The sequence below is a fragment of the Leptosomus discolor genome, chromosome 9 (assembly GCF_034619465.1).
Source record: "Leptosomus discolor isolate bLepDis1 chromosome 9, bLepDis1.hap2, whole genome shotgun sequence".
In the NCBI taxonomy this organism is placed as follows: domain Eukaryota; kingdom Metazoa; phylum Chordata; class Aves; order Leptosomiformes; family Leptosomidae; genus Leptosomus; species Leptosomus discolor.
In genome coordinates, this window is record NC_141399.1 from 37,167,545 (window position 1) to 37,179,609 (window position 12,065).

Sequence of the window (12,065 nt, forward strand, 5' to 3'; positions counted from 1 at the left end):
CCAGGATGGTGTGGTGGGCTTGGTGTGCTGTGCCGTGGCAGGATGTATGTAAGGAATGGGAGCACTGGTGCAGGGGTGGTTCCTGTGGCTTATGGCTCAGGGATGTGGTCAGGGTTACCAGGGGACCTTACACAACGGGTCTGTATAAGGGGGCTGCCACTGTGCCAGGAAAGTAGGTAAATTGTTTGGGTCGTTTCTCTTCTCTGAGAAGTGCAAAGGTGTTTTGGAGGAAGCTTGTGTTCTGGGTTTTTTTTTTTTAAGTTGTATTTTAGGGTGAGAAGGGCTGACCCTTTTGGGGACACACCACCTTCAAAGTGTGGATTGAAGATGTTTGGAGGTAAGGTGATCAAACTATACGTGTTCTCAAAGGCTAATTATTGGCAGGTTGTAAGGGGATACTTTATGACTTTTGCCTAAGGCATAAATCCTGATGTAAATCTGGAAACACTGACCCATAAAATGCATATTTTAATAAACTCTGTGTGTTCTGGCCATGTTTCTTCTACCAACCGTGGAGTCTGACCTTGGTATCCCAGTGGATGGGAACAGGTAAGGTTTATTCCCTTGGGACCAGGACTCTGACCTGGTGCTGCATACTTATTTAATCAGACGCTGGATTTCTGACCTCTCTAGAGCCACGGGCTGTTTGGCCTGCTGGTGTAAAACATGCATGCCTGCTGCCCTGGCTGGGGGGAATCTAGAGGAGAGTTTCTGGTTAGTGCCATCCCCGTTGGGGTGCAATGCTTTTATTTATTTCCCTTCTCTCTTCCCCGCCTCCTCCTCCTGGCTCTTCTTTGTCCCAGGGCAGCACATGTGGCAGGGCTGGGTGTCTCCTAGGGTCACTGCCACAAAGATGTGCACAGAAAATGAAGTGTCTTGTGCAATATGATGCTTGAGGGAGCTGCAAGGGAGTAGCTCCTGGGGTTCCTGTGTTGCTTTTGAAGGCAGCTGCAGGCAGGGAGCAAAAGGAGAGGTGGACAGGGGACACGTGCCGCTGCCGGCCCTCCTGGTCTGTGAGCTGTCCCCAGTGCCAGGGTCTGTAGTGTGGAGACAAGAGCAGGGTGACATGTCCCTTGCTGCTGGGTGCTCCCCCGGGAAGCACCCAATGCCGCCAGCAGCCCCGGCCAAGGCTGCAGAAATTCTGTTTCTTTCTTGGAGCTCCCTGCTGTGCAGGTCTTTAGTAAGAACAGAACAAATGGAATTTAAGGCTTTGGGGAAAAAAAAAAAAAAAAAAAGGTAGACCTTTGATAGCAAAGGGACTCCCAGCTCTGGTGCTTTCAGATCAGCCCTGCACATGGTGCAGGACTCCATGCCCACGGGCAGGGACTGACCCAGCGCCCACCACTGCAAGTGGATAGATGCTGGAGGAAGGGGGTAAAAACTAACTACTTCCTTCTTGCCTTGGGGTTACAAATGTTTTGCTAACTGGTTATTAGAATGTCTTTGTGAACAAAATACGAGGACAGAAATTGGTGAGAGATGCATTTCATGATCATCTTCAAACTCTGCAGCACTCTTTGCTGGGACTCCAGAGCAGCACATTTGGTCTTCTGCTCCCTGAGTGTGAGAAGAGGTAACTGGATTGGAGGTTGTTAAAATGAGGTTACTCACAAAGTTTCCATCATAGCAGTAGCTGTGGCACAGCTTGTGAAGCAGGAAAATGGTCACCAGCTTTGTTTTTCCCTAGAGCAGAGGGCCGGGAGGGGAGCAGAAGCAGGGGGCTCAGAAGGCAATTCTTGTGCAGCCCCTCATGCTGGCTCAGCCCAGAGCTGCTCGGGACTGCTGTGATCTCCAGCCGGGGTCTGCCTTGAGAGATGTCTCTACCGAGGAGGTGACAGGGGAAGAAGGGGATGTGTGGGTAGGGAAATGGAGCATCCCTGAGCAGCACATTTCCCTGCTCGCCTTTCATCTCCCAGACACAAAGCTGGCTGCTATTAATCCCTCTGAAGTGCGTTCTTGCTGCTCAGGGCGTCGAGGATGCTCAGGGGATGGGTGTGCTATAGTGACGAGACACGCACACGTGAGTGTGCATCCTCGCTGCGTACAGCGGAGGCCCCTCTGCCATTGCCAGGGTGCTGCCTGGCTGCCTTGCCAGCTTCTCTGCTTGGGGAGGGGAGAAGGGCAGGAGTGCAGGCAGCTCTGCTTGTGCTGGCTTGGCTTTGCAGCTCAACACGTGTTTTGAAAGCCTGAGTGCTCTGGAGACAGCCTGGGAGGCTCCCAGGGAAGGGATGCTCCCCAGCCGCCCCTGCTAGCCCACATTAGGCAGCAGCCAAGTGTTGAAGGCTTCGGGGGACATCAGGCTCGTAAGTGGACAGTGGTGGCTTCTCGGCAGCAGCTCCACGGCCCTGGGGAGGTGGCTCACCTGGGCGTGCATGAGTGTCCCTCTGTGTGCAGCATGGGTGTAGTCTTCGTGCGTGTCGGCAGAAGTGTACAGAGCATTGCCTTCCCCCAAGCAGAGCCTCGGCTGTGCGCTGCACCATGTGAGAGCACAAGTGTGTTGTCTCCAGGATCCTGCCTCATCTGTGCATTGCGGGTATGGAAGGTGTACTGTGCCCCAGGAGGAGCGGGCAGGGTGGCCAGGGTGGGAATATGTGGTCTAGATAGAGCTGGGCAATGCCTGTGTGTCTTTTGTGCATGTGCAAGTCCATGTTTCTCTGAGGTGCTTTTATGTGGTGTGGTCTATACTAAGCAGAACAGTGAGGGCTGCAGATGATGCTGGTGCTGGGCAAGCCCTATGGGCATCTCTCACTTTGTAAATAAACAAACCCCAGTGAAATCCCACACTTAACAGCTCCACAGCAGCCTCCACCTATTAATGTAGGGTCTTCTCTGCTGCTCTCTGAAACCAGATGGTAGCTCCTGCCAGCAGGAACTTCATCAAGACTCCTTTTAAATAGCAAACCTGAATTTCCAATACAGGGGGGATTTCTGTGGTGACGAGAGGTGGAGCTCACTGGTCAGACCACCAGCAGGTTGCAGTGCCCTGGGGAAGGAGGGCGGTTGCTTGGGTGCAAACAGCCTTACACACACAAAGTCTACCCCGTGCTGCTGCACGATAGCGTCTCTCTGCCAGGGCTGGCCTTGCGCTTACATCCCTTATGAGTCTATTTTCTTGTCCTTGGGCAGGCAGTGGTGCTGGGAGCCACAGACTTGTTGTTATGGCACTGCTCGCTGGGGATGCTGTTGCCCTGGCAATGGCTGAGCAGCCTGAACAACAAGGAAAGCATCTTTCCTGGGCTGTGGGCAGATGTGGGATCTCTTGGGGAGGGTGAAATGCTCTGTAGGACTCTTACTGCAGCATCAGCAATAGCTGGTGGTTGAAAATATGGGGTGGGCACATCCCGTGGGGTGTGAACCTCTTTTCCCATGCTGCGCTGTGTCTCTGTGTTCAAACCATGTGATATTTCCTGCACGGCGGCTCTTGTGGCTGTTTTCTGCTCTTTGCAGGTCTCTGGAGCAGGGTGTGTGCCTGTGGTCTCCTCACATGGAGAATGACAGCCAAGAGTAATGATCTGCACAGCTCATCGGTCAACTGCCACCCTTGCCCCTCCCGCTCAAGCCCGAGTGGAGGGTGACGCGGAGGGGACAGGACTTGGCACCAGGAGGTCAGGCTGGTCCCTGGTTTCATTTTTTTTGGGGGGGGGTGGGGTGGGTAGTGGTGGGGGAGGGCAGGGCCAGCTTTGTGTCTGCCAAGACCTGGTGTGGGCAGGGCTGCAACGCCAAACCTCAGCTACTTGCTTCCTCCAGTTCGTCTGGCTGTGGGCAGGTGCCACGATGGCACAGTGTGGCTGTGACACCCCCCCCCCGCCCTTTTCCCCACTGCAGGACCTGCTCAACCCAGGATGACACCTCCTCAGAGCTGTGCAGAGGAGCTCCCTTGGATGGGGGGGAACAACCAGCTGCCTCTGCTTTCCAAGGCAGGCAAGCCTTCGCCAGGTACCTGTGTGTGCTGCCAGCTCGGGGTGACCCTGAGACTTTTGTACCTGGCTTTGGTACTGGGGACTTGCATGGGGTCCGAATCCCCTCCTGCTGTGTGGCATTCAAGGGTTGCATGGACCAGCATCTGTGAATCTGTGTGCCCCGGTGCCCATGGAGAGGGCTGCAGGAGGGGATGGCTCCATCACCTCTGGGGCCCAAGGAGGGTTGGAGTGCTCCTTTCCCTTGCAGGCAGCACCTCTCTGCCCCAGTCACACACGCATTCCTCATGTCCCTGTGGGAATGGCAGCAGGATTGGGGAAGGAGCTGTGGGTCTCTGCGAGGGTGGGCTCTCTTGCTCGTGTATTCTTGGTTCCACTGTCACTACAAGGTGGGGAGAAAGAAATATTTGGGCTTGAGAGGGAGCTGTGAGAGTTTTCTTCTCAGCTGTAGCCCCCCCTGCTTGCTCTCAAGATTTTGCTTTCTCCTTGCTCTGCGGACACCTCCTGACACTGCCTCTCTCCTCCATCCAGGATAGTCCGGCTGGTGCTGGTGCTGAGGGACTGGGCCAGCAAGAGCTTGCATGAGGAGCAGCAAAGACCAGACCCTTTCCTCGAGCGCTTCCAGGGCCCTGAGCTCCGGACAGCAGCAGCAGGCGCTAGCAACGATCTAGAGGATGAGGAGACCGAGGAGGAAAACAAAAAGTAGGGTCCCTTTCCTGTGGCCTGGCTGTCCTTGGCTGGAGATGAGCTGTGCACAGGGCTCAGGGGCTTCTAGCAGTGATGGCTAATGGAGGTGGATGGTGATTGGAAAGGGGGAGGTAGGACGCAGTGGTGGGAGCGGTCTTCCCTGCCCTCCCCAGCTCCTGTCCTGGCAGCCAGCCTGGCTTTGCCAGGTGCAGGCACACAGGACATGGTAGTCTGTTCCTGTGGAAGAGACCTGGCCTGTCCCTCACCCGTGGGGTCTTGTCTCCCCTGGTCCACGGCCTGTCAGGAAACATACATTGCATGGTTTGTGACAGCTGGCAGAGACCTCCCCGTTTTCAGAGCAGTTCAACACTAGGGTTGGTGTTGAGCCAGCGCTGGGTCTTTAAAGAGATGTACCCTCAGCTTGTGAGTATGAGGAGCTGGGGACAAGCCAAGGGATGCAGCATCTCTACCGACGAAACAAAAGCAAGCACAAATGCATGGGATTTTCCAGTCTCATTCATCATCTGCAGGATGAAGGGAGATGAAGGGAGTGCGTTTGCTGCCCAGGCCCCCCCCAAGAGCAGACACTATAACAGCGGCTTTCTGAAAAGGCTCTTTCAAATCCAGCCCTTTCATCTCCTCAGCTCACACTCCTGGTGAAAAGCAGTAACCTGGCTTTTCTTCTGCTGGTAATTAAAGGGCAAAGCTCACGGACTACTCTGGACCCTACCATTATACATGGTAATTAAACCACCAAGAAATAATTGTTTTCTGTAGGAGAAAAATATCTGAGCCTTGTATCTGGGTCTTTACTAGTCATGGCAAAAAAACCTTCTGCCCTGCAAGGTTAAGGGGAGCTTGTTAATTATCAGAGGAAGCTGAAGCGTGCCATGAAAGGGCTGCTCGGTGCCAGTGGGTTTCTGGGGAGACAGTGGTAACTTCTGCTGTTTTCTAGGTCCTCAGCAGCCCAGGTAAGAAGAGCCCTAAGTCTGATAACTACGAACGTGAGCTTCACAGCCATGGGAGCCTCCACGGTTGCAGGCTTGGGTACAAAGCCTCTGGGAAGAGGCAGATGATTATTCCCTCTTTCCTGGGTTAACCCAGAGCCCTGGTTTTCCAGCCCTGGCCCTGCTGTCATCATAGTGTCAGTGATTCTGGCCACCTGCTGTGGGCAGCACCGGTGATTTAAATCTGAAATAACCAATGTAATTAACACCATTATTGAGGTTATTAGTGCTTGTGGGTGCTACAACAGTACTGTCTGGCTGCATGTGGTTCAGTGCTTCCCATATGTTGGCGCTGTATGTCCCAGGGAGCAGAGTCCCTTTCTCAAAAAACATTTAAGTTGCACTTTCTGAGCAAAAGATGAACATTTTTAATGGGGAGGTTGGAGCACCTCCTTGTCTGTGGCTGTACCCAGAGGAAATGTGAAGGACCGCTGCTGGCGTTGCACCAAGTGCTGGTCCCTATGCTCTGGGCACCGTGGGTGCTGCTGCCTGTGCTGTTGGGGAAGGAGGCTTTCAGGCAGAGGTTTTGCTTTTGAAACTGTCAGAAGCAGTGGGGTGGGCACCAGGAATCTGTTGGCAAGTGGTTTGGGTTTTGTCCTATCACTGGAGGGAGTTTTGCATGTTAAAAAAAGTGGAAGGGAGGGAAGGAGGGAGGGGGAGAGGGAGTTTTGCCCTACCAGGCTGCAGCAGCTAAGTCTATCAGCCCAGCTGCAGAGTTATCTTCCCCGGTTTCTCCAGCGAGATCTGGCAACTGGAACACACACATCTTATCTCAGAGTCCCAAGATGAGCAGGATCAAACGCTTGGGAGCAGTTCAAAGGCTGGACCCAGGACTGAGCAGACTGCAGGCAGGCAGCTGCGAGCAGCATGGCGATGGCAACCTTGCAATACCAGCTGCCCCCTGGGTCGCTGCTCTGGGGCTTGGGCACCCCTCCTCGTGCTCCCTGATCTGCAGCACACTTTCCTTCCTGCTTTGATTAATCTTCTCTTAAGATCTGTCTGGCACCTATCCGTAACTCATCTAGGAGAGGCAATTTCATGTAATGAGAAGTTTTCTGATCACCCTTTTCCATACATCTGTTCCTGGCTCTGCCACTGGGGTACTGTGTGCATGTAGGCCACGTACTTTGCCTTACCGTCCAACAGTTTCCTCTTCTGGAACATTACTGACCCCAGTTTTGGGGATAAAGGAGCTTAAACAGTGCTGGACATTTTTGCTCAACACTGCTGAGATTCACTTTAGCTTACAGACTGGCACCCAAGCTGCAGCTATGTTTGAGCCAGTCTAGTGCAAGGGATGAAGGATGCGTCTTGGATGGTTCCTTCCAACCCTATTTTCTATGTTTAGCCCTTTATTCGTACATTGCCAGCTCTGGCTTCTCTCTGCTTCCAGGAAGAAATGGCAGATCTTTGTGGTGGACCCTGCAAGGGACTGGTATTACCGTTGGCTGGCTGTCATTGCAGTTCCTGTCCTCTATAACTGGTGCTTGCTTGTAGCCAGGTGAGCTTTGAGGTTGTAGGGTCGCTGTCTCCTCTAATCCTCCTGTTCACTTGGTTGTTGTGGCTCAGCCAGGGTCAGACAACTGACACTGGTGGTGCTGGGGCTGGTGGGAACCTAAAGGAAAGGGATACCCCTGATATCACTGTGACTTCTGTGGTGCAAAGGCAGAGCATCCATCCTCTGGCCCCCGTTGGAAAGGACCATGATTTTGGGGTAAAGCTGCAAGGTGCATTTGGGAGGTAGTTTCAAGATGTTGCTTTACCTAGGTCAAGGGAGGGCAGATTTTTCGGGGTTTTAATTTCTAGGAGAAGAGGGGCAAGTGGCCAAGCTCTGTTGCAGAGTTAGCAGCCTCAGAAGCAGCCTGTATTCAGATGTAATAGTTGGAGACGATACAGAGATTTGTTGGTCTCACCACCCTGTTTTATGACCTTCCACCAGGGCTTGCTTCAGTGACCTGCAAAAGACCTATGTTGTCCTCTGGCTGGTCTTAGACTACATCTCAGACTCTATCTACATTGGGGACATAGTGATCCGCCTGCGCACAGGTAAGAAGAAGCAGCAGCCTGACTTGTGAGTGCTTTGCTTTAATCCGCTAAAAGTGGAGATGAGCTGCAAGGGGGAGGCCTGATCTACAGTTCCATTAGAAGGAAGGTCTTGTCTACCTTGGCACTTGCTAGTACGAAGCGGTCTCCAGAGAAAGAATCTAATTAAAAGATCTGAGAAATGTAGTAAGTTTCAGAATGAAAGATTAATCATCCCAGCTTTCAACTTCACCTTTGAATAATTGTACAAAATTACCTGCATTACTATTAGTATTCGGGCATAGTTGAAGGTCTGTATCTCTGATTTTGCATCAGTTCAGCTAATGAATTATCTGCACAGGAAAATGGTAAAATTTAGTGCTCTCGGAACACAGCAGGTGGCTGTACGTTTTCTGTTGGAACTGCAATAATTCATGATCTGGACAATGGAAACCTTTGGGTCCCCATTTCTTCATGGCAACAGACTAAATCCTTAAGTGATATCTTTAGGTAGCTTTTGCCAGATTAAGGGCTTGAGTGATAAAAAAAGCTTGTAAACTAAGTAGATCAGGTGGAACTGGTAATATTTGGATGAAACTGTGTGTATACGCACACATGTGCATGGCATACCATGAAATGTTTCTCAGAAGTGCTTACAAAGCCTGAGGAAGAGTTGAACATAAGCCAAGATAATTCATTCTTTCATTTGCTTCTCTGTTAGGTTTCTTGGAACAGGGCCTCCTGGTTAAGGACCTGAAGAAGTTACGGGATAACTACATCCGCACCTTACAGTTCAAGCTGGATGTTTTCTCCATCCTGCCCACAGACCTGGCATACTTCACTGTGGGATTGCACCGCCCCGAACTGCGCTTCAACAGGCTGCTGCGCTTCTCCCGCATGTTTGAGTTCTTTGATAGGACTGAGACCAGAACCAGCCACCCCAACATCTTCCGCATCTGGAACTTGGTTCTTTACATCCTGGTCATCATCCACTGGAATGCGTGCATTTATTATGCCATCTCCAAGGCCATAGGCTTTGGAGAGGACACATGGGTCTATCCCAACGTCACAGACCCTGAATATGGGTATCTGACCCGGGAGTACGTCTACTGTCTCTACTGGTCTACACTGACTTTGACTACCATCGGAGAGACCCCTCCCCCTGTGCGTGATGAAGAGTACCTCTTTGTGATCTTTGATTTCCTCATTGGTGTCCTCATCTTTGCCACCATTGTGGGGAATGTGGGATCCATGATATCCAACATGAATGCTACCAGGGCAGAGTTCCAGGCAAAAATTGATGCCATCAAACACTACATGCAGTTCCGCAAGGTGAGCAAAGACATGGAAACCAAAGTCATCAAGTGGTTTGACTACCTGTGGACCAACAAGAAGGCAGTAGATGAACGGGAAGTCCTCAAGAATCTCCCTGATAAGTTAAGGGCAGAGATTGCCATCAACGTTCACCTGGAGACACTGAAGAAGGTGAGGATTTTTCAGAACTGTGAGGCAGGTCTACTGGTGGAGCTGGTGCTGAAGCTTCGCCTTCAGGTGTTTAGCCCAGGGGATTACATTTGCCGGAAAGGAGACATTGGAAAAGAGATGTACATCATCAAGGAGGGGAAGCTGGCAGTGGTGGCGGATGATGGAACAACACAGTATGCTTTGCTTACTGCAGGAGGCTGCTTTGGTGAGATCAGTATCCTCAACATTAAAGGCAGCAAAATGGGCAATAGGCGCACAGCCAACATCCGTAGCTTGGGCTACTCTGATCTCTTCTGCCTTTCAAAGGAAGATCTTATGGAAGCAGTCACAGAGTATCCTGATGCCAAAAGGGTCTTGGAGGAGCGTGGCCGGGAGATCCTGATCAAGGAAGGGCTGCTGGATGAGTCAGCTGCAGAGGCAAGCACAGAAGGGAAGAGCATGGAGGAGAAACTGGACAGGCTGGCCTTGAACCTGGACACACTGCACACCCGCTTTGGCCAGCTCCTGACAGAGTACAATGATGCCCAAATGAAGCTCAAGCAGCGCATCACTGTTCTGGAGTCCAAGATGAGGCAGCAGGATCTGGAGGACTTCTTCTCTGATAGCTCAGACAGTCTGCTTGAGGATGACTAGAAAGCTTTACCTGGTGGGATGCAACGAGGGGGTGCAGAGGTCACCTAGGTGATGTCTGGCCTTGTGCTGAGGCAGTGTTTGCTATTTCCCAAGGCAGATCCTGTGGCTGCCTTGCCAGGCTCTTTTTTCAGGTCCTTAGCATTGCTGATGCCACTGCCTTGATGGCAGCTCCTGAGATGGCTTCAAAGCAGGTGATTGTCCTAGCTTTTCCTCTGGCCTGTCCCTTTTCTCATTGCCTTGATCTGAGACTTTGGATCACTAAAAAGAGGAGAATGGCTAATGCCACTGCTAACATTACCTTCCAGCTTCTGCACAAGGTCTGTGCCTGTCACACCTCCTTCCTCCTATTTGCCTTAATAGAAGGTGGGACATGAACCCTGCACGTAGGGGTACCTGAACATGCGGACCTCTCATGTATGTTGAGGAGATGCAGAGTCACGGTGGACAGAGCCTGCCATACGCCACCTACCCATCCACGCAGGGACGAAGGAGGAGACAGGCTTTGGAAGATGCTGCATTCCTTGCAGATAACAAAGCCACCCTAATGAGAGAGACCAAAACACAAGCCAGATATTTACAAATGTATTTTGGGTTCAGCCTTTAGAACTCACTTTAGGTAAACAGTCTTCACTGAGTGTCTGTGGACACCCAGTCTGCACTGAGAGGTTCCTTACCCGCAAGATACCAAAACCCAAAGAGGCACAGCTCAATCTGTGCCTCTTATGTCTGCAAATGGAGAGGCTTGTCTGGGTCACTGTCACTACGTAGGTCATCTCCACCACCCACACTGAGGCTGGACATCTAGCTGGAAGGGCAGGCAGCTGCCATCCTCCTGCCTGCCTCTCTTTTTCCTTCTGCTGTATTTGGTGCTGTCAAATGGCACCTGGCACGGGCGCCTCAGTACCCTGAGCACCGCACCTTCCCGGGGGGCAGCGTTCCCAATCATGAACGCAGTGTGATTTCCATTTGGGCTATGGATGTCTTGGATAACAAATACAATAGAGAGGCAAAGACCATGGCTTGCTAGCCCGACAGCGCCTGTTGTGCTACGTGCAGAATGAAGACAGTAACTGTGACTCTCCTTTATCTAATGATGGACAGATGTGCCAGGAAGGCTTTGACTGAAATGACACATTTTTAAGGAACAAGCAGTGGTGGGACCCAACTGTGCCCATATTCGCTTTGCTGTGGGTATCTCAGAGAGAGCACAGAACACATTTATTTTCTTAGGCAGGAGGTTTTCTTGTACTCAGTGGGAGTTTTGGGGCTTTGCAGGCCAGCTGCCTTCTGGAGGAGAAATGAGTGGCAGAGCCATGGGAACACGTGTGAGGGTGAAAATGTGGTACCCTTGCATGCACTGGGAAAGCTCTGCCAGGCTAGGCTGCAGCCCTGTGGGCTCCATGGTGAAGCAGCTTGTTGGTGAGGGGTGCAGTGTAGGAAAGGCCACCAAAACCCTGCGAGAAACAGCAACCTCAGCACAAGCAGTAATGCCACCCATGTGTAATGGTACTGTGTGGATGCTGGGACTGGGGGATGCAACCTCATTTCTTGCTTCTGTCGCACAGCTTGCCCTGACCTGCGTGTAGGCATCTGGGACCTCCTGCTCCTCCTCACTGCGTCCGCTAGGTGGGCTGGGGCTGGTTTCCAAGAAGGAGAATATTTGGTGGAGAAGGGAATTTTGGAGAAATTCATGCTCAGGGTCAAATTCAGCCAATAGTTTGGCTAAAATAATAGGGTGACACATGGGGAGGTGTCAATCCAGAGCGGCTCATGGTGGAAAACTGAGGGTATTTGCTTTGCCTGTTCTCTTCCCTCCAACGTAAGGCTGCCTCTCTTAATTTTGTATGAGAATTTTCCATTTAAAAATAATGGCCTTGCTTTTTGGGATTGGTTGGGGAGGGAAGGTTGAATTACCAAACTTAGAATTTAGAGCAAGATAAAAAGTTTTTTGTCATCTCTAGATTAAATTGTAGGGTTTCTGGGTTTTGTTTTTGTTGGGTTTTTGGTGTGGTTTTATTTATTTTATTTTATTTTATTATTTTTTTAATACGAAGATGATTTTGGTTGAAAATGAGCTGTTTTCTGTCCTGCTTTGTCTTATAACACCAAGAGCCCCGGCTCCCAGCTTTCCCCTTTGCCGCCATTTATCGCTCCCGAGGTCGCCGCTCGTTGTCTGCCTGCGGGGGGCGGGGCGGGGGCGGGCGGGCAGAGCATCCCCCCAGCCCGGCTCCGCCGCGGGAGCAGGGGCGGGCGAGCAGCCACCGCCGCCGCTGTCGCCCTGCGGATACGGCGAGGGAGCCAGGAGAGGGTGCTG

The 12,065-nt window shown here is 51.8% G+C and overlaps 1 protein-coding gene across 1 annotated transcript; it reads left to right on the forward strand.

Annotated features, from left to right (window-relative positions):
* Positions 1-493: 493 nt before the first annotated feature.
* Positions 494-9,799, forward strand: CNGA2 (cyclic nucleotide gated channel subunit alpha 2). Its single transcript, XM_086470682.1, is given in 8 exon segments — positions 494-549; positions 2,395-2,480; positions 3,560-3,605; positions 3,826-3,936; positions 4,449-4,619; positions 7,005-7,112; positions 7,551-7,657; positions 8,355-9,799. Coding segments are annotated over 8 exon segments (2,130 nt in total).
* The last annotated feature ends 2,266 nt before the right edge of the window (positions 9,800-12,065 follow it).